This window comes from Ischnura elegans, unplaced genomic scaffold, assembly GCF_921293095.1.
Source record: "Ischnura elegans unplaced genomic scaffold, ioIscEleg1.1, whole genome shotgun sequence".
Taxonomy (NCBI): domain Eukaryota; kingdom Metazoa; phylum Arthropoda; class Insecta; order Odonata; family Coenagrionidae; genus Ischnura; species Ischnura elegans.
In genome coordinates, this window is record NW_025791673.1 from 16,582 (window position 1) to 41,933 (window position 25,352).

At 43.8% G+C, this 25,352-nt stretch overlaps 5 protein-coding genes and 2 pseudogenes across 5 annotated transcripts; 5 read left to right on the top strand and 2 right to left on the bottom strand.

Annotated features, from left to right (window-relative positions):
- Positions 1–2,239: 2,239 nt before the first annotated feature.
- LOC124173403 (late histone H1-like) lies at positions 2,240–3,055 on the top strand. Its single transcript, XM_046552892.1, has one exon. The coding sequence runs from the start codon at positions 2,262–2,264 to the stop codon at positions 2,982–2,984; it is 723 nt and encodes a 240-aa protein (XP_046408848.1). The 5' UTR covers positions 2,240–2,261; the 3' UTR covers positions 2,985–3,055.
- A 781-nt stretch (positions 3,056–3,836) lies between these two features.
- Positions 3,837–4,352, bottom strand: LOC124173404 (histone H3). The gene has a single exon (XM_046552893.1). The coding sequence runs from the start codon at positions 4,304–4,306 to the stop codon at positions 3,896–3,898; it is 411 nt and encodes a 136-aa protein (XP_046408849.1). The 5' UTR covers positions 4,307–4,352; the 3' UTR covers positions 3,837–3,895.
- Positions 4,353–4,465: 113 nt separating this feature from the next.
- LOC124173407 (histone H4) lies at positions 4,466–4,877 on the top strand. Its single transcript, XM_046552896.1, has one exon. The coding sequence runs from the start codon at positions 4,488–4,490 to the stop codon at positions 4,797–4,799; it is 312 nt and encodes a 103-aa protein (XP_046408852.1). The 5' UTR covers positions 4,466–4,487; the 3' UTR covers positions 4,800–4,877.
- An 839-nt stretch (positions 4,878–5,716) lies between these two features.
- Positions 5,717–6,291, bottom strand: LOC124173405 (histone H2A). Its single transcript, XM_046552894.1, has one exon. The coding sequence runs from the start codon at positions 6,142–6,144 to the stop codon at positions 5,770–5,772; it is 375 nt and encodes a 124-aa protein (XP_046408850.1). The 5' UTR covers positions 6,145–6,291; the 3' UTR covers positions 5,717–5,769.
- Positions 6,292–6,308: 17 nt separating this feature from the next.
- Positions 6,309–6,742, top strand: LOC124173406 (histone H2B). Its single transcript, XM_046552895.1, has one exon. It carries the CDS (start codon positions 6,364–6,366, stop codon positions 6,733–6,735), a length of 372 nt encoding a protein of 123 aa, XP_046408851.1. The 5' UTR covers positions 6,309–6,363; the 3' UTR covers positions 6,736–6,742.
- Positions 6,743–13,498: 6,756 nt separating this feature from the next.
- Positions 13,499–13,617, top strand: LOC124173410 (annotated as a pseudogene).
- Positions 13,618–23,054: 9,437 nt separating this feature from the next.
- LOC124173409 lies at positions 23,055–23,175 on the top strand (annotated as a pseudogene).
- The last annotated feature ends 2,177 nt before the right edge of the window (positions 23,176–25,352 follow it).

Below are 25,352 nucleotides of genomic sequence, written 5' to 3' on the forward strand. Positions count from 1 at the left end.
GACGGCTCGCTTTGGCGGATGGCAAGAGCGTTGCGGCAGCCGACATCAGAAGAAGCGCCGCTAAAGACGGAATTCGGCACGGTTTTCTCTAATCAATCGAAAGCTGACGCGATGGCAGAATACCTGGAGAATATTTTCACTCCAATTCCACCAAAGGCCGGTGCGCCGTGCCCCTTGGAGCGGCCCGTGCCTTTGCCGGCACATCAAAGGGAGCGGTGGAGAGAGCCCAACAGAGAAGAAACATCAGAGGACGACAACACAGAGGAAGCCGACCGCTGCCCGGCCGAGAGGACAACGCAGCTGCAGCTGGCCGAGCGCGCTGACGTCAGCACTCCCCCCGCCCCTTGCGGCCCGACCGACCGAGCGGCGAGCACAGCCGACAAAGGGACATCAAAGGAGCCGCCGCGCACGTGCCACCGACGCAACTCGGCCTTTGAGAATTCGCCGCCTACGGCGAACGAGTTCCCACGAGCACCGCTTGAGGCATTCCCACGCCCAGAGGAGGACACCGGCATCACAACAACACGGCTTGCACGCGAGGAGGAAAACACCAGCTGCAAGCAGCCACCTGCAGCCTCGCGGCGGCATATCCGCCACAAAGGAGAAAAAGCCCCTGCACTGTCGGCCGGCGATCTACGGCAAGCGGTGAAGAAAATCAACCCCAAGAAGGCGCCTGGACCGGACGGCATCCCCGGAGCAGCACTTAGAATGATGCCGCGCTCCATGGCATTCGTTCTCCTCTGCATTTTCAACGCTTGCATGTCACTCGGGCATTTTCCCACTCAATGGAAAAATGCACGAGTGATTTGCATTCCAAAGCCGGGGAAAGCGCCTAACCGCGTTGAAAATCACCGGCCGATATCTCTATTAAACACGCTGGGAAAGCTGTTCGAGAAACTCATCATTCACCATCTGCGCCGCGTCACAGAAGAATTAGACATCCTCCCGGACCATCAATTCGGCTTCCGGAGCGAGCATTCTACGACCCACCAAGTCGCTCGCCTGCTGAATTTCATCGTCGAAGGATATAACACCAACCGTCATACGGCAGGAGCCTTTTTCGACATCAGCAAGGCGTTCGACAAGGTGTGGCACGAGGGTCTCCTTTGGAAGCTGCATTGTTTCGGTTATCCGAAATGGTGCCTCAAGATCATCGCATCATGGCTCCGGGAGAGAGAATTCTACGTGGCATGGAGCACGGCATCATCGGAGCAGCGGCGAATTAGAGCAGGCGTCCCGCAGGGATCTGTTCTTTCGCCGCTGCTCTTCAATATCTACACGGCTGACTTTCCGAGCAATTTCGGGCCAAACGTGACGGCGGCATTGTATGCAGATGACGCGGCACTACTCGCTAGATCGTCCAAACAATTCAAGGCGGTGGAATATCTTCAACGAGCAACAGACGATCTAGTCGAGTGGTACGAGTGCTGGCGACTGGCAGTAAACTCATCGAAAACGCAAGCCATCGTCTTTTCACGCGCACTGAAGGAGCCCGGCGAACTCCTCGTCGGCGTGACTGAAGTGCCGTGGAAAGACACTGTTGATTACCTTGGCGTTTGTCTTGACAGACGCCTCTCCATGAAGCCACACTCGCGACGCAAGGCCGCCGTCATGTTAGCCCGCAGGAGACAACTTTCATCAATGCTCGGAAACGTCAGCCTGCCGACTCATCGCCGACTGCTGCTCCACAAAATGATTCTACGCCCGATCATCGACTATGCTTCCCCAGCGTGGAGCGGCCTTGCCACCAAGGGCGCTCTTCATTCACTACAAGTTGCCGACAGGAAGTGCCTCCGCTCTGCGCTTCGCCTCGGCTGGACCACGACCAACGATGCACTCCACATCATCGCGAAAACGCCGCCGCTCGAAGAAGTCTTCCGCGCTCGCGCGCAGGATTTCTACTCCCGACTGCAACATTCGTCTCATGGCGAAATACGGCACATTGCCGCATTTCACGTCATGCCATGGGACAAATACCGGCGCCCGCGCGCGAGCACGGGACAAGAAGAAGACCTACCACCAGCGCAAGAGCGGCGGTAATTTTGCGAAAATCAAAAATTTCCGCCTCCGAAGTGCCGTCTCCGAAATGGTACGATAGCGGAAACGGCACTCCGGTGTTTTTTCGAAAAAATTTTTTATTTTAGAATGCAGCATCCCGCGACTGAAGAGCCCGCAGTGAGCTGAGTAGTCGATGTCGGCGCAAAATGATTGCGCTGATTAATTTCCAGAGCGTCGTCGCTTCATACCTCTCGTCCGAGACCATGGCAGACGCTACCGCAGCAGCCGCAGCAGCGCCCCCGGCGGCCCAGCCGTCCGGCACCGCAGCCGTCAAGCCCCTGCCCGCCGCCTCCGCAGCATCCAAGAAGGCCAGCAAGGGCGCCGCCTCCAAGAAGGCCCGCGCAAAGCCCTCGCATCCACCGACCTCCGAGATGGTCAACAACGCCGTCAAGAGCCTCAAGGAACGCGGCGGCTCCTCCCTCCAGGCCATCAAGAAGTACATCGCCGCCTCCTACAAGGTCGACGCCGAGAAGCTCTCCCCCTTCATCAAGAAGTACCTCAAGTCCGCCGTCACCTCCGGCACACTCGTACAGACCAAGGGCAAGGGAGCGTCGGGGTCCTTCAAGCTGAGCTCCACCACGCTGAAGGACAAGGCTGCACCCGCTGCAGCCAAGGCGAAGAAGACCGCAGCCAAGAAGACGGCCGCGGCCAAGAAGCCCAAGCCCGCGAAGAAGGAGAAGGCTGCCACCAAGCGGTCCGCGCCCAAGGAGCGCTCCAAGTCCGCGCCTCCCGCGAAGAAGGCAAAGAAAGCAGACAAGCCCAAGAAGAAGCCCGCAGCAGCCAAGCCAGCGGCGAAGGCAGCAAAGTCCCCATCGAAGGCGAAGAAGGCGCCCACCAAGCCCAAGGCGCCCAAGCCCAAGAAGACGCCCACCAAGCCCAAGCCCGCGGCAGCAAAGAAGGCCGCCGCCGCCCCCAAGAAGAAGTGAGCGACCGAACCTCGCAGGTTCACCGAACTTCGATGTACGCGAAGTTCAATTTAGGCCCTCTTAAGGGCCATCAAGTCATACAGATGACTATTTTCCATGCTTAAAACAAAATTCCAAACTCCTTCACCTTACCCAATAAAGTTTCAAACCTTACCCATTGAAGGAAATGAGTAGATGGACAATATTCCTTCTACAAATCCGCTAATTTTACGTCAAATTAATGCACCTTCCATTGAAGGTTGTCTGATAATTTTTTGGCAGTAAAAATTTACCTATGAAACTAAGTTTCGAAAGAGACGTCTGCTGCAGCAGAAAGCCTGATTGCTCAAAAGAATGAAGTACTTGCGTATCACATATTTGCAACCAAGACGGTCGATTGTTGAAAACAATGAAATCTTGGCGAATGTCATTGTTGCATTAGTATTTTCCGTGACAATACTGCTGGCGGAAAACAATCGTCGCGCATGGCAACATCTCCTAACGACATTTTTTGAGTTCGAGAGATGCCTACATTGTCGTAACTCGATAAAGGATTGAGTGTACTCCTGACTTTGTTATTCTGAAAGAACTTCGTAATTTCCGTTACCTATGAAATTTTAATTGCCATTCTGTAAAGATAACATTTTCCGTCAGGAAACTGCCAGGATGCCAAGCACTCCATCTGCAAAAAAACATCTTTTCATAAGTTATATTCATACCTTCCAGTATTCATTTAAACTATTTTTCATTAGTTAATTATAATTATCATTAATTACAACTTTATTATTTTTTCATTCTCTTTCAGCTTTTCTTTATGAAATATTATTTCATTCTCGTCGATGAAAGCAATGGGAAACAATCGTCTGTATGACGTCTAGTCCTGAAAAGGACTTTTGTTTTTGTGCCGACAAGAAGTCGACAGCGACGACGATCTAAGCGCGCTCTCCGCGGATACGGCGTGCCAGCTGGATGTCCTTTGGCATGATGGTGACGCGCTTGGCGTGGATGGCGCACAGGTTGGTGTCCTCGAAAAGACCCACGAGGTAGGCCTCGGACGCCTCCTGCAAAGCCATGACGGCGGAGCTCTGGAAGCGGAGGTCGGTCTTGAAGTCCTGGGCGATCTCACGGACCAGGCGCTGGAAGGGCAGCTTGCGGATCAGAAGCTCGGTGCTCTTCTGGTATCTCCTGATCTCTCGGAGGGCCACGGTACCTGGGCGATACCTGTGGGGCTTCTTCACTCCACCGGTGGCCGGCGCGCTCTTGCGAGCGGCCTTGGTGGCCAGCTGCTTCCTGGGGGCTTTGCCTCCGGTCGACTTACGGGCTGTCTGCTTGGTACGTGCCATTTTCCTGTCGGGAAAGTAACTAACCTGGGCGATTTCTCGACCCAATATATTGGCATGAGTGTGTAGACTCTTACATGTGCCGAAATGTGATTGGCTGAGAGTGCGAGACCGTCGAAAGACGTTATAAAATGGAAAGCCGAAAGTCAAGCAAGCACGATTCTCTCACCGAGACAGCAGCAACATGACCGGACGAGGCAAGGGAGGAAAAGGCTTGGGGAAAGGAGGCGCCAAGCGTCATCGCAAGGTTCTTCGCGACAACATCCAGGGCATCACCAAGCCGGCCATTCGCCGTCTGGCCCGCCGCGGAGGTGTCAAGCGTATCTCCGGACTCATCTACGAGGAGACCCGCGGTGTCCTCAAGGTGTTCCTTGAGAACGTGATCCGTGACGCCGTCACCTACACCGAACACGCCAAGAGGAAGACCGTGACCGCCATGGACGTCGTGTACGCCCTCAAGCGCCAGGGACGCACCCTGTACGGATTCGGTGGTTAGATTTCCATCGCGGCAGCAGCCCATTACATCTGGCAGCTGCAGCATCATCGAATAACAAAGGTCCTTTTCAGGACCATAGAACATGCAGGATATTATTTGCCATTGCTTACACTCGTCGCAATCACAGAAATGTGATGTCATCGATAATACATGAGAACTAAGGTACTGGTTGAGTAAAGAAAAAAAAATTGATGGAATTGTCACATGACAAGTTACTATTATGCTAGTAAACCAAATACTTTCATTCATATTGAAAGTTGATTGAGTAAACTGCTGAGGGACGATCAATTTGTTTCTATTTCTTAATCCAACCCATATTACCGACTTCAACAATAATGGTCAGTAAGTGTTCTATTTCCGGTAGTTATTGTTACATTTTACAGCGGCACAAGCCGTTAACAATGTCGTCCATTGATAGTGTTACTTAGCAACGACCAAACGCCTTCGTCGATTTTCAAACAATTCTTCGACCGAATGCGGTGATTATGACACATTGTTATACATCGCCTATCTGTTGCTTAGAAACGCACTGCTGCCAACATATTTTCCAACTGCTACATAGCATTCGGACTTTTTGGATATCCATTCAAATGTTCCTTTTACAAGGCGAAGCTATGGTATTGCAACATGTTTTTCCCCCATCATAATACTAATCCCTTAATTACTATTCATTCATCATCACAGTTTCTCTTACTCTGTTTTTTCCACAGAGCTTTTTCTTCGGTGTTGGTATGCTTTCGTCACACTTGCTATCGTTCTATTATGATATAATTTTCAAATTTTATAACCACTCGACAACTCGATCCACGAGCTCTCCACCTGAGAAACAGAAAGTAATTTCTAGACTTTTTATGTGCATATTTTGGGAAGAGTACCAAATTCTTTGACATAGTCGTAAGACTGACAGACCTAGATGGTTTGCGGTCCTAAAAAGGACCATTTTTTTATTCTCTTCGTAAGAAGAGAACGCTTAAGCCTTCTTCTCGGTCTTCTTGGGCAGAAGCACGGCCTGGATGTTAGGCAAGACACCACCCTGGGCGATGGTGACGCCAGACAGGAGCTTGTTCAACTCCTCGTCGTTGCGGATGGCCAGCTGAAGATGACGGGGAATGATCCTCGTCTTCTTGTTGTCACGGGCAGCGTTGCCTGCCAATTCCAGGACTTCGGCGGCCAGGTACTCCATGACGGCGGCGAGGTACACGGGGGCACCGGCACCGACGCGCTCGGCGTAGTTGCCCTTGCGGAGAAGACGGTGAATACGTCCCACGGGGAACTGAAGTCCGGCCCTGCTGGAACGGGACTTGGACTTGCCCTTGACTTTGCCTCCCTTTCCTCGTCCGGACATGATGAATCAAGCTGGTTTCGGCGTTACGGTGCAGACCTCACGACGAATCGTTGAGATCTGCACACTCCCCGTGTGGTTTATACATATTCTGGGCTGCCGCTGGCCGACGGCTCAGCCTCATCGACCAATCCCGTATCGCCGAGTCGCCACTCTACGGAATATAATCTGACTCCGTTGCCGTGGCGGTACATCTCGCTGCTACGCAACGTTGATACCAACATGCCACCTAAGACTAGCGGAAAGGCTGCCAAGAAGGCCGGCAAGGCCCAGAAGAACATCTCCAAGGGAGACAAGAAGAAGAAGCGCAGGAGGAAGGAGAGCTACGCAATCTACATCTACAAGGTGTTGAAGCAGGTCCACCCTGACACCGGTATCTCCTCCAAGGCCATGAACATCATGAACTCCTTCGTCAACGACATCTTCGAGAGGATCGCCGCCGAGGCTTCCCGTCTCGCTCATTACAACAAGCGCTCCACCATCACCTCCAGGGAGGTGCAGACCGCCGTCAGGCTCCTGCTCCCCGGTGAACTGGCCAAGCACGCCGTGTCTGAGGGCACCAAGGCTGTGACCAAGTACACCAGCTCCAAGTAAATTACTTGGTAGCACCCCAACGGCCCTTTTTAGGGCCCTACATCATTCAGTGTGATGTTTCCATTGCTTACTTCAACGACAAAAACGAAGTTCCACTTTAAAATTCACAACGGTAGTCCATATCTCATTTTCAGTGCTCAGAAGGTCCTAATTTTTATGATTAATCCTTGGTTGCCATAGCAACAGATTGTTGATCATGCATCAGTTATTTCATTCCAACAGTCTGTGATTGTTGCCGTCGCATTGTCAAAGCGAAGTTAGACGGTGTCTCCGGGCTCTCTCAAATGTTCAAGTTCAAAAACCGTTTTTCCACGAGCGTTACAGATACAATGTTCCCACAAATTAATAATTTATTCAACATTATTTTCTCTTTCCTTATCTTCATGGCAGATATTTTTCCTTTCCCTCTATCGCGTACATGAATTTCTACTATCGCTATATGTAAAGTCCTCCGTAACGTCTCCACAGTTCCTCGTTGCATGACAATCCGTCCAGTGCGTTCAAATTTTGTCTACTTGCAGCCGCACGAGACGATCGTTAACGTTATTTCCTTGTTATGACAACAAAAGGCACTTTGTAACTCAGAAAACTGGTGGGACAGTTTCTCTTACGTCAAACCGTTTGTCCGTTATTCCATCATTTTCAGTTCACTCCATATTCCACGTTGGCAGCCCATTGTAATCCATCTTCGAAAGCCTCTACTTTGTCACGGGAGGTCCGCGCTTCAGCTGTCTTCCTTTCCGCAACATTTATGAAAACTAACTCTTACAGATCCATTTCCGAAACTGATACTTTTGAAATGGAAATTTTTTATGCGCCGTTGATGCTCAATTTCATTCCTGTATGACATTTAACTCCAAATTGTTACAAAGTCAGATAGTGAACTATCGAATCTAATCACCGAATGAGTATAACATTCTTCAAAAGCCATACATATCTTCGCCAACGGCCATACCGGACGGACGTGTCTGCGACGAGCTCCGTCGACACGCTCGAGCGCACACCGAAGCGAGACCGGTTTTCTCTCTGCCCGGCGTTTGCTTAGGCATCGCCGGGCTCCGCTGGCCTGGGAAAAGGCGATCGTGTTTTGTTTTTGCGATCTTGCGGCGCAGTTTTTGCGCTTTTAAAAGTTGTTTTTTTGCTAGTGCGCGGAAACGCGACGGCGTGAAAGTCTGTCAGTATGCCGACAGAAAGAGTAGCAACAATCAAGATAAATCTTGCGGAAGTGGTTAACGATTTAACGAGCTATGAGCTCATGATTTTCCTTGAAGAAGAGTTGGGCGTGAAGGACGAAGAGATCGTCGGGATTCAGTTTGGACCATTTAAGAAGTCGGTGTTCCTCAAGATGGTAACCGAGGAAGCGATGCAGAGGATACTTCAGGAAGCGGAAGGGCTTGTGCCCTACCCATCCAAACATCGAAAAAGAGGACTCGTGAGAGTAGAGCCGGCCACGCGAAGGGCATCATACGTGAGGATATGCATGCTGCCCTTTGAGATCACCCGAGAGCAGGTATGTGGTGTTTTGGGAGACTACGGAAAAATTTTGGATTATTCTGAGTCAAGATGGGGGGGAGAGCACAGATTCAAGAAATGGAATGGAAACCGATCAGTTAAAATGATTGTAGAAAAAAACATCCCAAGTTATATTAATGTGTCTGGGGAAAGGGCGGTGATATATTATGATGGGCAGATTCAAACCTGCTCCAGATGTGGTAGCACCGAACACTTACGTATTAATTGTCCAAATTTAAATACTGTGTTAAAAAGGGGCTATAGTGATGCCGCTAAGTCAATCACAGTAGAGGAGGAAGAGGAGATGGAAGTTAGCTATAGACAAGCTGATTTTGGAGGGGAAGGGAGTGGTATTAAAACGCTGGGTACAATTAAAAAGACAAGTGCAGGGAGTGAGGGCTTGGTAAATAAGGACTTGTCTCAAGAGAAAAAAAAGGGGGCAAGAAGAGGGGAAAGGGGAAAGAGGGAAGGGAGAGTGAGGAATCTTAGTGGTGTTTCGGACTCATCCTCTTGCACGAACGGTGATTTAGAAATTATAAGCAAAGATCAAAATGTCACTAAAAAAATGAGAATTGACGGGAAAAGCGTGGAATTTTCCATGACGCGAAATAAGGTACCTGGCTTTCAGAACCGCTTGGGGGAGGGTAAGGAGTCCTCGAGTGAGAAGGAGGGGGACTCAGACATTGGAATTTTCCACATGGACTGGGTCACTGGAATGGCAGGGGACGGAGGGGGAGAGAGGAAAGAGTGTGTCTCGGCCGACATAACGGGAAATCATGGTGGTGAGAAGGCGGAGGGGAAGGGAAGTGTGTGCGGGGAGGAAAGTGCATCTGCCGTCACGCTTGGTCGACCGCGGGAGAAGCCGGGTGAGGGGAAGGAGGAGTGCGCTCTGGCCGCCACGTGCGTCGAGCTGCGGGATGGGAAGGGAACGGAGGGGGAAAAACCTGTTTATGAGGAGAGTGGCGTTTGTGAGTTGGTCGCTGAGAAAAAAGAGCTCCGAGGCGATCAGCTGTTGAACGAGAGTGTCGAGTCCAAAACAGCTGAGAATCGTGAAGAAACGATCTCAAAAGTGGATCATAAGGATGATGATTATTGGGATAAACAGAAAACGAAAAGGAGAAGTGCTCCTATAGTCAAGGGCTTAGTTATTAGGGACTCTCAAAAGAGTCCTAATGAATAAATTAAAAGTCGGGTCCTTAAACATACGCGGTATATCCGCATTGAATAAGGTGCAGGAGGTAATAAATTGTTTCTTGGTGAACAACTTTGATATCCTATTGTTGCAGGAGGTTATTCCTGCTGATTGTTGGAGTGGTTGTATTGCTAATTGTAAAATTATATGTAATTCTAACGGTAACAGGGGAACTGGGCTTTTATTTAAAAATAATTTGAAACCTATTGATGTTTGTTTAAGCCCGGACGGTAGAATACTAGTAGTGGAATTTAAATTTGTAAAAATCATAAATGTGTATGCTCCGGCGGGCAGTAGATTGTACAAAGAGAGGAAGGAGTTTTTCTCAACTACCTTGCCTTTTTATTTAAATGGGTTCACGAAAAAGACAATTTTGGGGGGAGATTTTAATGCGATAACAGAGGCAAAAGATAGTTATAATAATGATAGAAAAATAATTTACCCGTTGAACAAAGAATTAAAAAGTTTACTCAACACTATAAACGCAGTAGACACAAATGAGCTAGTAGACGCTTCAGAAAAAATAGATTATACTTTAATCACAAGAACATATGCCACGAGAATAGACAGATTCTACCTCAAAAAGAACTCGGATATTAGCCTGGAGACACAGGAAAGCCTCTCAGTAACATGCAGTGACCATAACTTGGTCATTTTAAAAGTATCAATAAATAACAACCTTTCACATACGAAACTGGGCCGTGATAAAAAAGTAAATATTAATCTTTTGCAGGACAAAAATCTGCAAGAGATCTTTAGAAATAAATGGAGGGAGTGGAATTGCAGATTTGAACATCTAAACCCGGGGTTGAAATGGGAAATCTTAAAAACAAAATCAAGGGAATTTTACGCTCAACAGGGTATAAAGAAAATAAGGAATATTAAATCTTTGCTAAATTTTTATAAAAAAGCCCTGAGAGGCTGTCTCAGCTTAAGGGATAACCTAGAGATGGCATATAAAATAAAAAAGAAAATAGAATACCTGGAGAAAGAAAGACAGGACTTTCGCACTGTTAAAAACAGTAAGGATTATATGGAGGGAGAAAATAAATCTTTGTTTCACTTCGTGAGAGAACATAAAGAAAGAATGGAAACAGAAATAAAAAGTCTTTATAGCCCAAACGACAACATTACCTTAACAGATGAGAATGAGATAAAAGATTTTGTGTGTAATTATTTCCAAAATACGCTCTCGGTGGGCAGTAAAATTGAAAAGAAAGACTTTACCTTAGAGCACAAACTTTCTGAAGATGGAATCGAAAATATAGAAGGGGATTTTACGTTGGGGGATTTAAGGGGCGCAATTTTGGAATTAAAAGCAGGGAAAGCGGCAGGAACTGACGGCCTTGGGTCGGAATTTTACATAATCTTTAGTACTTTAATAGAAAACAGTTTATTTGAGGCCCTCACCTATAACATTAGGAAAGGTGTTTTAACAAAGTCCCAGAGAGAGGGGAAAGTAATTTTGATTCCAAAATGTAAATCCCCGAAAAATATAAAAGATTATCGCCCAATCACCGTTTTAAATACGGACTACAAGGTTTTGGCAAAAATTATAAAAAATAGATTAATGTTAAAGAGTGAAGAATTCATGCATCCACTACAATTTGCGGTTAAAACAGGAGGTGACAATATCATTACCGCAACGGGAATAATGAGGGACATTATAACATCAAAGGATACTTTAGAAGAGGGGAATCTACAGCTGATAGGGGTAGATTTTGAAAAAGCCTTCGACAGAGTAAACATGGATTTCCTCTTTGAGGTTATGAGGAAAATGGAATTTCCGACTAGTATCATAAACCTAATAAAAACCCTTTATAATGACTCCCAGGTAAAAATTAAAATTAAACCATCGGTATATACAAATTGGATTCCAGTCCAAAAATCTCTGAGGCAAGGTTGTCCTCTCTCAATGTTGCTGTTCTGCATTCAGCTAAATCCCCTGTTGGATATGCTGATGCAAAGGGGGCTGGGAATACGCATTGATAATAGAATGCTGCCGGCAATAGCATACGCTGACGATGTGACCATTTTGGCACGGGAAGCCCAGCATCATAGTATAATAAGTGAGGTTTTGGAAAAATATTGTAAGATGAGTGGAATGAATGTGAATAGGGACAAAACCAGTTTTTTAAATTTAAGAAGTGAAGGTACCTTCAGTACCAACTTTTGGAAGGAAAATGCAACAATTAAAATTTTAGGGATTCATTGGGAGAGGGATATTGGGAATACAGTAAGAAAAAACTGGGAATCCCTTAAAAATTATATGGTAGGAGAATGCTTTCGATTAAACGATAGAAAATTAAATATTTTACAAAGGGTAGCTTTACTAAATTTAAAAATTCTGAGCAAAATGTGGTATGTTGGCCACGTATTACCGCCCCCAAACGACATTGCCGCTAGCATCATAAAATACATAAATTACTTCACATGGAAAGAATATATCTTTAAAATTACTAAACAAAGAGCCATTCAGAAATGGGGTGAGGGGGGAATAGGCCTCATCGATTTCCCCAGCAAGGCGAAAGCCCTATTTTACGCTGCCATCGTAAAGACCATAGATGGAGAGAACGACTATAAAAAAGCTCTGTTAAAAAAATCGCTTAACGTGATGGAATCCACGGAAATCTTCAAAATCTATGTGAAAGATTTGAAAGCGATCATCCCAAAGATGGAAATGGCTGAGCTGATTGTTACAAAAAAGGTTTACAAATACCTAATCAGTCTCAGACAGGACATTAGCATAAAACAAAGACCAAATAAGAAAACGTGGGAAAATTTAAAAAAGGTAAATATGCCAATGGAGTATAAAATAGCGATTTTTAATGTTGTAAATGATTTAGTAATCACGAAAGAAAAATTGTTTAAAATAGGGAAAGAGTTATCGGGTAAATGTACTCAGTGTAATATGGTGGAAGATTTAAAGCACAAGTTCATAAATTGTTTAAGTGTTAGGGAAGAATGGAAAAAAATTAAAAGGGCATTTAAAAATATAAATCTATTTGGTGATGGAGATACAGATAGTTGGAATATTTTATCGTTAAACTTTAAAGTGTTCCCATCGTACAAAAATGAAGTGATAGTGTTCATAATTGGTAGATACATTTATGATATAATAAATCGAAGTGGGGAAGTAAATAAAAAGGTAAATGAAAAAGAAATTATATTTTTAAACAAGGATGCTAAAAACTTATTACTTCAGTTTTACTCCGGCTAAAATGTACTGCTTAATGTTTAACTTTAGGAAAGAAAGAGTATGTATATTGTTCTTTTAAAGTGTATTACTAATGTATAAAATTAATTTTGACCCTGAAAAAAAAAAAAAGGAAACCTCTTTCCTGTGTAAACATTGGTTCATTGAGTGCTTTATATGTTCACCTAAATTGTAATATTGAATCTGAATTATGCATTTAATAATAATAAAATGGATCATAAAGACCTACCACGTATGTAGTGAGAAATTTCTTGGGGTTGGTTAAGAGACCGCGGTGGCCTGGTGGATAGAAGCCCGGCCGGCAAACGGAGGAGATGGTCGGTCGGGTGTTCGAGTCCCCAGGCCTCCAAAATATTTTATTGTGTTAATTTGTCAAGGAATGGTGTAATGTATACTATAAACTTTGTGGAATGTATAATTGTTTAAAAATTTGTAACTGTAAGTGTTACAAGATAATAAGAAATTCCGGTAAAAAAAAAATAATAAAATTTTTGTTTCATATGACCATATTGGACTTTATAAAAAGCTCATAGGACGTGTTTTAAGTGTGAATGAATGAAAGTGACGGTGGCCTGGTGGATCGACGTCCGGCCAGTGAAGAGTGAAGTGCAGTGAGTGAGACCGGACGTTCGAATCCCCAGGCCTCCTACTTCAAGATAATAGAAGAAAAGAGAGCTAAAAAAAATGGTCATAATCTGTATGAAAAGTTTTTTTTATACATTCAAAATTTTTCTTTTTTTTTTTCTACTTTTTGTATGTAAAAAATTATTAAGGGCATTGAAGTGACTTGTATTATGTCCTATTTTGTATTGTTTTTGTTTCTGACATTAAAATATTTAAAAAAAAAAAAAAATACCACGTTGAATACACCGGTTCTCGTCCGATCACCGAAGTTAAGCAACGTCGGGCCCGGATAGTACTTGGATGGGTGACCGCCTGGGAACACCGGGTGCTGTTGGTATCACTTTTTATTTTTTTCCCCTATCCTTATGAGAACTAATTACAAGTTATTCACCACATGCATGCGTTGAAGGATGTGCATTGCATTTTCTTTTACGTGAAATGGCAGTACTCCCACTTCCTTCAAGTGAAACGATTGAAACACGCCACTTCAGTTTTCCCATTTCACTTTTCCTTATCGCGCAGAACGCTGCCTTTGTGCAGTCCATGCCATTTCTTAGGCCCATACCATTCCTTCCGTATTCTACACGTAAGTTACTTACATCGTACATACTGAAAAAAATCATTTCGCTCGAGTAAATTCCGTAAGTATAGTAAATGACATCTCATGAAGGAAACGTCGGTGATTACAGCGAAAATTATATTGTTCCACGAACGATCGATATAACTTTTTTATTCACCACTCTTGGATAATATATTTCTGTTCCTAGGTTGATACATTCGTTGTCATTCGTAGAGAAACCGCGCTTAAAACAGTCAAGCCCGGAAAATTTACATAAAGTAATGTAACGCCGAACAATATACTTCTCGAAATTATTCCTTGAGAGAACTGCTTTTCCTGTCTGCATTCCATAATGCTCCATTTCCTGCGAATCCATTTTTAAAATTAAATGCATACCCAAAATAATTTCGATCATGAAACAGTTGACACAACAACAGGCGACATTCACTAAGCGATGGGAGCTGAAAGAAATCGCCATTACAGTAACAAGCACACCGTTGCTACAGACATTTTTCAGAAACACATTTTCAAATATCGAGTACATGAAATAACGGAATTGAGAGACACTAAAGCACATCCAACTACTGCGGGAAACTGGCAACTATTAAACTTAAAAAAATATTTTAACTCAGCTACCACGAGCTATGCATTGCCAGAAAATGCCGAGAAAAATTCTTTAAAAAAAGAAGACGAAGGTCAATTTGTGAAATGCTTTCAACGATTAGTATTCTCCTTTAAGATTTTCTGGAAACGAAAATTAATTCATAGCGTAATAATTAAAACCCTGCTACGTGCGATTCCCTTCATTAACCGGATCGGCTATTGATCATTCATCATTCCTTTTCTTACACGTGTGTTGCGTCAAAAGGTGGAAGATACAAACGACGTAATGTCAGGTGTCACTGACAAACTTGCAACAATGTAATAATTAATCTCGTCATCCGCATCCCGGGACAAGTATTGCATCGTGAGTGCTCAAAAAGTAACACGCGCTGCCGCTAGATGGTGCGACGGAGGCCACTCCGCAGTCCGGTGCCTGCCTCGCCGGGCGCGTGCAAACACAAGTTTGAACGTTCGATCCCCCGAGGGAGAGCGCACCCGGGCTATTGTTTACGACCGAGGTCAACAATGCCAATGCATACGCTGTCGAGTCCTCGGATCTTGACTGTCTCGAACAATTACTATTAATGACAGCAATGGCACATAGCCTTTTCGTCCGAAGACGCAAAGCTTGCGTCCGTTTCGCACGTAAAACCACTTATAAATTCAATCTATGAACACATCATTGTAAACCTGCACATTTCTCATCGTTGGTGAATGTTAATTTTGACTGAAGGAAATTAAATCCGGGCAATGCTATTAACTGCCGACCACCGAGCGTCGCTCGGCGTATCGCATTTTATTTTCGCGTTCAAAACTAGCGGACCACTTCCACTCCCATACGAATTGAGTTCCTGCAAGTCTCGACACGCACACTGACTAGGCAGCCGGTATCGGGGGTGTCGAGCCTGGAGAAAAGCAAAACAAAATGCTGTCGTCCGAACTTGCGTGTCATGCGATGGATAAAATTGTGCTCCCGGAACATGAAGGACGCAATTTCTTTCTTTCATTATGTCTCGTTTACGTTGTAATGGCACGCCTGCAATCGGTTAAACGAAAAAAAAGCTTGCAGATGCATTCGAGAAATATATTAATCGCGGAGTTGTTTCGTGAACGATTCATTACATCAATTCCATTACAGATTTATTGTAACAGTTACTCATCAAACGCACGACGTCCTACGAAGCACAATTTCGACGGCCTATCAAAGACAATGAAACGCAAACGTACGATACTTACTATCGATACTTAATTCGCAACAATAAGAATTTCTCAATGCAAGCAATTAGTAGTGGTACACTTCCCACACGCAAATCGGTGCAACAACTTCAGCGTCAGTACTTGTTCAAACAATTGAAAACAACAGCAATGAAACCAGCAAACACCCGGTTGCTAAGGATAATTAGCACGTCAACAATCACATTTCTCATTCCCTTCCCCGGGAAAGACCAGCGATTATAAAGTTTGATGTAATGACATCGAGTAATTATCACCCATGCGAAACCTTTTGAAATTTCGAGCCCCTACCGGTTACCTCGTAACAATCAGTAACGCATTGAAAGAGCACAGTTTACATTTTTTCCCGAAAATCATAACACATGCGGTGTGCGAAAATGAGTGTCGAGGACTTAAAAATAGTCTTCGACGCTTTGCACAATGCGTTCCCACATTTCCGATAACCAACGATGAACATAATTTTGCAAAATCACAAATAAACTTGCGTATGAGTGCCGCTACTTACAACATTTCACGGTTTCCATTCAATCATATGACAATGCGGTTTTGCTGGTCTCCAATTTCACGAGTCTGAGGAAACGTTTGTGATTTGACGTTTTACAATTAATTCCTTTTCCATATCCGATAAAAATTCTTTTGGCCTCCGTGATGCTAACACTACGCTTTTCAAGTCACATGTCAACTTAACACAGCATTACCATGGAATGTTATCGTTGCCCTAATTAATTATGTAGTTCCACTGCGAAGAGTTATGAAATATCACACAAGGAATTATATTCGGACGAAAGGCACGTTAACAATAATCAACGCCGGCTGACAGTGGAAATGCGGTGTGCACTATTCGACATCGCTGACTGCTTTCATAACAGCAGTCCAAATACATAGCATTACACTTATTATTAATCCGGATCTGCCAATGTACATAACTTCACACATACAGAGTATACGACCACGATGTAACACCGTAAACACTTCCATTAAAATATTCCGTAATAAATTTTTGTGAAACCAAACAATCCGTTGCTAAGGAATTCGCGAAAAATGTTCTTCCTTCAACTCCTTCGTCAACATTTCAAACAGTGCACAGTGCCTAAGATACAAAGTGCAAGGGAAAACCATCAACGTCTTAGCACATTCAAAGGCAAACACTTTTAAATTATGCCACGATTCACTCAACTTGAAACAATTAAGGACGCCACGACTTATTTATGTTTTTCTTACGATGCACAATTAAACGCTGGGATCAATCAACCGTCATCATCGTCAAACAGTGTATTAATCACATCACAGTTCACTTTTCTACACAAAAGAGAAAGCCAAGGAATAACACAGACAACGATTATGAATGTAAAAAGTGGAAAAATAAGTAACAGCGTACTTACTCGGCTCTTCGGCTGTAGATCACAATCGCTGTTGTCAACACACTTCTTCCCGTACATTTCACTAACTTTTCCTATGCATCCAGCGACACAGACACTTTCAATCCTTTCCTCACGATTGCCAAGCGTCACAAAGAACACTACAGAACCGGCGTTATGTCAGTTACAGCTGATAAACATTATACAATTATCACTGATATTAGTTACTCGCGACGTCTTCTCACTACAGCTGCCGCAGCAAGAGCGATCGAGTGGTAATACAGATTCGGCCGCTAGATGGTGCGGGGGAACCTCCAGCAGTCCACTGCGCGCATCGCTGTTGGGAATTAGGAATCGCGCGTGGGAAAGCAATTGGATAATTATTCGCAACGCAGCGGCAATATGCGAATCCTTGCCATACCTAATGAACCATCGATTGTCAATTGTCGTGAACTATTAATGTTCTCCACAACAATGGCACATCGAACGACCAAATCCCCGCCTTAAAGTCGCATATAATATCGTAAATTAAGCCAAGATTCAAGCGCAATGTGGTGAACATTTGCATAATTGGAATATAGAGTACTCTTGTACCTCAAAATATCCACCAAAACGTACCGCATGATGCAGAGTCTTACGTGGTTTTCGACGATTTCCAAGCGATTTCAAACCAATATATCAAGTACGGATGTCACTGTTAACATTCGTATGGCGAAGGAAATGATGTAGCAATCAGGAATTACTGAAAGAGGCAGTACAATCTGGGAAATGTTTGTGAGTTTGCCTTTGACGTTTGAAAAGTAATTCCTCTACTACGTCCGATAACATTCCTTGGGCTCCGTTATGCTAACAGTTCGCTTTTAAAATCACATGTTAAGTTATCACAGCTTACCATAAAACTGCCCAAATTATTTACGTTATAATATCCCTGCCCTAATTATTTACGTTATTCCGCTGCCAAGAAAAAATGAAATAGGCACAAAAGGAATTACATTCCCACGAAAGGAACGTTAAGAATAACCAACGACGCCTGACGGTAGGAATGGGACGTGTAATCGTCAACATCGTTAATTGTTCTTTCATTGCACTTGCTAGACTTAGCATTGACACGTATTACTAATCAAGATCTGCCAATTAAAATCACTTCACTCATGCAAATTTAAGGACGACGATATAACACGCTAAACACTTCCATTTAATTATTCCGTATTCACTAATGTGAAACCAGCAATCCGTTGCTAAGGAAAAAATTAGCGAAAAATATTCTTCCTTCCACTCTTTCGTCAACATTTCAAACAGTGCACAGTGCCTAACATACAAAGTGCAAGGGATAACCATCAACGCCTTAGCACAGAAAAGCGAAACAGTTTTAAATTAAGCCACGATTCACTCAACTTGTAACAATTAAGACGCCACGAATAATTTCGGTTTTCTTAGGATACACAATTACACGTTGGGATCAATCAACCGTCATCATCGTCAAACAGTGAATTAATCACTACACAGTTTTACTTTTCCACACGAAAGAGAAACGCAAGGAACAACACAGTCAACGAATACGAGCGTGAAAAGTGTTTAAATAAGTAATAGCGTACTTACTCGCTCGCTGGTTGTGGATCACAGTATTCACCTGCACGGCTATCAGAATCGCTGTTTTCATCACACTATTGATTCTCGTGCATTTCACTCACTTTTCCTATACATCCATCGACACAGACACTTTCACTCATTTCCTCGCGTTTGCTGTGCGTCACAAAGAACACTACATAACCGGCGTTATGTGAGTAACCGCTGATAAACATGGACTAATTATAACTGATAATAATTATTCGCGTCGTCTTCTCACGACAGCTACCGCTGATCGAGTAGTAATTCAGAATCCGCCGACAGATGGCGCGGGAGGCCTTTTCGCAGTCGCTCGCCGTGGACGTCCAGAGCGGAATTTGAAATATCGTCTCTCGGTGGGATTTCTATCCCGGATTGCGACTCGGCGCAAGTATGCGAACGCTAGCCACGATGAATGATTTATCGACTCATCCGCGGTCAATTGTCGTGAAATGCGGAAAAACAAATGTTGTCATTTACAACAATGAAACACCGCACTGTATTCCAACGACGCGAAGCACGGAATATATGTAAATAATCCATTCATCAAACACAGTATCGTTTAAACGTACATGATCGGAACACGACCGCCTCGTAAATGATCATCTGCCAGTGAAGTGACGACTGTCAAGCGGTGTCTTTCCTCCGCCCGCGATTTGCATTTCATTTCGGCGTTCGGAGGGAGCGGACCGCTTCGACTCCAGGCAGGAATACACTCCGTGCGGCTGACGATTCTCGGCATCGCGGGTGCAGGGCAGGGGGCCGCGAGGCAGAGAACATCTCGGACGTAGGTGCTCGTCGCGATAACACGGATAAGCGGGGAAAGAACTCGGCTCGGTTATACCTTAGGTTAGGTGATTAGAAGTGATTCATTGATTAGCCGTAAATACCGGACCATTTCATTAGCATATCGATTCCGCGACGAATGCAGTGAGCGATTTAACTGTTTGTCACCGTTCCTTCCTACTCTGAAAATGTTTCGTGCCCGAGTTGCTGCCCGCAGTTGTCCACGATTCAATTTTACATTTTCCCTAACGGTACCGTAAGTTCTTACTACATTTTTGCATGCCACGGTGAATGACAATCGTTCTCCAGTCTCTTTGCCATCGGAGTGAAGCGGAAATTACATCCTTTCGCGAGCGATCGAAGAATTTCCTTATGCGAATTAATTATTCCTCGTGAGTAGTCAGGTCTACTTTCTTCCTCGATTGCACCCTACATACGTCAAATATCCTTCCTCTTCTCAATAAGTGATATCGTCACTGTCTGCCAGTGTCAACGACTTATCCTTAAACCGAACTCCCATAGTTGTACATATTCGCAGTACACGAGAAAAGTTCGCAGAGTTTCGGGTATAGCCGTACATTTAGTCAGTAAAGGGAGAGAACCGATTAATTAATATCTTATGAGTAGGCAAACCACATTTCTCTACACTGTATTAAAACGCACGGAACGACTTAATCCGTAGCAATAAATTTCCGTGCCTTCTGCCTTGAGTATATGTTAATGAACACACTCGTCTCTTCCACAATGATTTTCAAAGCATAACTCAATTATTTGGAAAGCTTTTCGTGACATTGAGCAGTTTCGCTTGAGCGCTGAACGATATAGTTACCCTTAGTAACGAAGTTATTTGGTTTCCTGTTGGCTGTTTGCTACACATAAACATTTCAATGCAAGACGTAACGCGAGTACAGCAAATAATGGAAACTTTGCATCGCTAATTCTTTCAACGTTACGTGCGACGTAACATAGCAACCAACGGTGGAAAATCATGGAATTCGCTTATCAAAAATGCCACTTCTTGCAAGTACTGCTAATTTTTTATTAATAGGGGAATGTTGTCTGCTTAATATAAATTGCCTCCCGAAGACATATAAGACACGGGAAAAAAAATTCTGTGGCCTGTAAGTTGACAAATAGCAATCCAATTTCATACACTTTACCCAAATCCTTTGCTGATTTCTACCAAATATTTTGATGTCCCTCGTGAACCGAAAACTTTGATAAATTTAGTCATAACTCCATAATTCTAACATAATTTTTTTTCGTGCACCGCATTGGAAACCATTCTTGCCATTGTGTTACTTCAGCATGTTAATTAGGAATGGTTTGCAAGGGAAATGCAGAAAAAGCGAGAATGTTATGGATATTCTCCCCTTCTTCGGTTACTAGTGAATGAATGCGTCTCGTATTAATATACCATAAATTAACTAATAACAAGCTGGTCGCCTATTTCGCACTTGGCTGCGAACTGTCCGAGTATGGTTCCGCCCCGCCGCTAGATGGTGCGGCGTGCTTTCTCCCGGCGATTCACAGACTTTCTCTGCGCACATCGGCCGACGGAAAGGCGCTACTGAAATAAGAAACATTCCTTCGGGTAACCGCGCGGGTGAGAAAATCCCAGAGCGCCCTATTTTCCCCTTCATTAAATCACGGAATGAAAGAAAATTCTAAAATGTGATGCATCATTCCCAATGCAGTCCCCCGTGACTTTGAAATAAATTTTTAGCCGTGGTGGACACGGAATATCGCAAAACACCTTTTCCATACACACCGAGTCGCGTTAAATGCCGGAATCGTCCTAAAATTATGCTCCCTCGTCACGAGCATTTTCTTTCGTTGCAGTTGGAAAGTATTACTTGGCGAATCAGATTATTCAGCGTCCTTAGTGGAAGATGTATTTGTATCCCTCATTCTCTAATTCATTGATGAAGACTGTTTCAGAAAAAACCAGTGCGACGTAATCCATTTCGTGCAGTCAGTTATAAACATTTCCCTCCATACCGTTTCAAAGTTTTATTCGTCCACAAATTTTTTGTAACGCACTCTCTCTTCGTGCGAAGTACCGCCACGTGGAAAGAATCCGGGGGTGGGGAAATTCTTGGGTCAACGAAGACAACCTTTCCTGGGAACCCGTGTGTGGGGTAGTTCCCACGCTTGGATCCGGGTGGTGGGGGACGGGTTCCCCCACCACGAACCTAAACGCAGCGAGTGGGGCAGGGGACGCCGGGAAGAAAAAAAGAAGTTCCAACGGGCGAATTTTTCAAAAGACGCAATGGCCTCCTTCGTTTGTTTCCCGTCGACGTAAAAAGTGAGTAAGTGTTTTCTATTCATGGCATCATTCAATACCTGCCGTATCGAAAGACTTGCAGGCGAGGATAATCACTCCAATGACAGCAACACATACTTTCATGGCATAGCACCATTAAAAATGTTGGAAAGGTAATCGACCTGCCATTAATGGAAGTAGGGTTTTGCAAGGCTTCGAGATAACGTGTAATACTTGAAAAAAAGAAAAAACGCTCAATGTATACCGTTCCTTCGTCAACAGTACACTTTCATTACTTTCACGCAATAGTCATGTCGAGGAATTTATCAATCAATGATCGGTGTACACGTCCAATGAAGTGTTTCCATAGCGCAAGTGAAATTTTAGGGTTGGAAATATTTCCGTCGGGCATACGTTTCACGAAAGCAAATGCCAGTCGCCCGCCTGTATGGGAACATGAAGGGGACTCTTGTTCCCACGGTCGGAAATGGTGGTGGGGGAAGGTACGTCTCCCCGACCGAGAAGCGGCAGCGTGTGACGTAAGCAAGTGTCGGTAGGGGAGAACTTTGAATCGAGGTCGGCTCCCTGCCAACGGACAGTTTTTTTGAAGGGGCGCACTATCGTTCGTCATTCCTCCACGTAAATGTTACGAAATCCGGTTCGCATCACAGGGGCAGTAATGCCACCTCATAATCGCAATTGGGAAAAAAGAGTGAAGCGCGATAAGCGAGGAAGGATAATAATTTCCTATTCCGTAATATAACTCGGAGTAAAACCACAATTCCTGTCTCCGTGGCAGTGTGTTGGCATTGGGAGATAGATAAATGACATAAAGAAAAAATGTATGAATGTAGGAAAAAACATTTTTTGTTCCAAGAATGGTGAAAACGATTTTTTACACATTGCTTAACCAACAAAGAGCATAACACCGTCAAGTCCGGAAAATGTAGATGAAGAAATTGGAACGACAAGAATTATCTTTCTCAAATTAATTCCCTCGTTACGCATTACATAATCATCTTTTGCCAGAAAATTTCTTTGAAGAAGTAAATGCATCCCTTGCGTTACATCGATCATTAAACAGTCGAAACAACAACAGGCGACATTTACCAATGGATTAAAGCTGAAACGAATCGCCATTACACCAACAAGCACACCGTTACGAAAGACATTTTTCATAAACACATTTTCAAAGATGGACCAAAAAGATATAACGGAATTGAGAATTGCTTAAGCATAAAGGGACTGTTGTCTGGAAATGGTAACTATTCAACAGAAACAAAAGCAGATACAACCGCGAAGAAACCAGATCTTCCTTCGATTCTCAAGTCATGATAACTTTTTGAGGATTCGGTCATGTACTCGCCAACGGCCACACCACGTACAATTCACCGGTTCTCTCGTTCGATCACCGAAGTTAAACTACGTAGGGCCCGGATAGTACTTGGACGGGTGACCGCCTGGGAATACCGGGTGCTGTTGGCATTACTTTTATTCTTCAACTTGTTTAAAAAAAATATTTTCAATCACCTACCGCGAGCAATGCAGAGCAGAATATGCCGCGAAAATTTCTTTTGAGAAAGAAATGTCACTATGTGAAATATTTTCTACATATTTTATTCGCGTGTTTCAAGAGTGACATTAATGTAGCGTTGGAGAGGAAAGGCTTTGGGAAAAATCCATTTTCAGTCATTACTGCAATCACTTCCTCGGAATTTATTCCCTAATGCGAGAGTTTCGTTGATTCGATATGTGGTGAATGAGAGAAAATAGGTTTGGGAATAATTTTAATTTGCATGCCACGCGACATTTTCCTTCGATCCTCGGTTATCACAGCGGGATTACATACTCTAAAGGCATGGAAATCGGCTTCCGCTTCCCGGTGTCCATTGGGAGATGGCGTGCAGAGGGTTTTTCATTGAATTATAGAAATAGTTTAAACTACCCAAGTAATTAATAACGGTCATTTTCAGAAAAGATAAGTGCTGAAGATTGTTATCATACCATCGATGTTCAACGGTACATCTCCCTAACCATCCCACGGTACGTTTTCGCGAAAGCACGAAATTTCGATGCTCGATCAACAATACGCCATTACCTTGGCAACGAGGCAAGACGAGAATCAACAACACAGGCGTACGGGTAATGACAGCGCAGCACTCATTGACGTGGAATTAGTTACATTTCTTGGTTAAACGTGGCATTCTCGGATGTATAATACATTGTATCGTATGCTGGACTCATCGCCTGCCGTTTCACGGAACGTGTCTCGGGAGGTGGTGCGCCCTAGTGGCAGTTGCGGAACTATCGGCTAGGATTCTTGCATCACGCAAGAACCTCACGGAATTTGAGTAAAAATTTTAGGTATTAAAACGCAATGTGGAAGTGGTACTCGTCGCAAACACTGTGACAAGTGTTCCCTAATGTGCAAGTGAAGTCCCCGTGTCGATGTTGTCCCCGTGTTTGTGAAATGTATGGTAGAAGAAAGGCGGCGCAAAGTGAAGTGTTGGAAGGCGACAGAGGAAAAATTCGGAAAATAAATCCGTTATTGCGTGTGACTGAGAAAATGTGTTAACGCGAAGAAATTGGTAGTGCATACTTTCATGTGAATGTGGTAATTATGTCGTTGCATTGCAAATACAACCAATACATCATTTGTTTGTTCAGGCTGAAGATGGCCGATGTGTAGGAGTTTGCTGATAAGAAAGGCAAACGATAGGGAAATGTGGGGCGTAATGCAGTGAATTCATACATTAATTCTTTCCATAAATTACTGATCATGTTATTAGTTAAAGCTGGCGTCGTTAGGGAAATATAATTTTCATGGTTAAATGTTGGAATGAGCTGTTATGTTGTCAACGCTTCGAGAGTACACAAACTGTGTCATTATGGAAATTAGTTTGTTTTATGCAATTAAACTGGTCAGGAATAAGTGGTTTACCTTTCTTAGCATTTGAAAAGGTATGTGATGGAAATCGATACCCAAGGAGAGATATCATGATAGGTGAAGTTTGCAATTTGAAAACAAGTCTTAATTGTCGGGGCATTATGCAGAATAACATTGCTATTTGATGTTCGGAAATTGTAAAACTTGACTGGAGTATGCGTTTTAGGAAGTGTATCAATGAAGCGTTAGTCCATGGCGATAGTTTGGGAATAGAATGATGATTGGGGAATGTTGATATGTGCAGTTGTGGCATCAGGGCTTGGAGATTACATAATATGTGATATAAATGAAATTGTAATGAGTCGTGCAATGAAACTCGTCAGAATACGTGCATTAACTCTTCCTTCGTTTTAAAAGTGAACTGGTGTTAATCCGTGAAAGAACATAGTTTTGATAAGGGAACGGCAGACATTTGTGTGGCTGAGTAAATGAAATTCCAATTGTGATATTCAAAATTATTCATAAAAACCATAATTACCGAGGGATTCTGACGGATGCGTTCTAAAACGTTAACAATAGTAAAACATACATTAGTGTCGAGTTTCGTAGCGTTAGAGTAATTAGTTTAAAAAATATTCCGGTTGAAGTGACTGAAATATTGCAGAGGCTAATATTGAATAACAACATTATGTCCTATAGACAGTGAAAACCAGCGGATTCTGGTGGGACAAGTTTTAAAACAATAGGAGAGATAAGGCAATTGTCGGTGACGAGT

What these genes read in the sequence shown, in the direction of transcription:
- LOC124173403 (XM_046552892.1), top strand. Translation starts at nt 2,262, where the DNA reads ATGGCAGACGCTACCGCAGCAGCCGCAGCAGCGCCCCCGGCGGCCCAG.
- LOC124173404 (XM_046552893.1), bottom strand. Translation starts at nt 4,306, where the DNA reads ATGGCACGTACCAAGCAGACAGCCCGTAAGTCGACCGGAGGCAAAGCC.
- LOC124173407 (XM_046552896.1), top strand. Translation starts at nt 4,488, where the DNA reads ATGACCGGACGAGGCAAGGGAGGAAAAGGCTTGGGGAAAGGAGGCGCC.
- LOC124173405 (XM_046552894.1), bottom strand. Translation starts at nt 6,144, where the DNA reads ATGTCCGGACGAGGAAAGGGAGGCAAAGTCAAGGGCAAGTCCAAGTCC.
- LOC124173406 (XM_046552895.1), top strand. Translation starts at nt 6,364, where the DNA reads ATGCCACCTAAGACTAGCGGAAAGGCTGCCAAGAAGGCCGGCAAGGCC.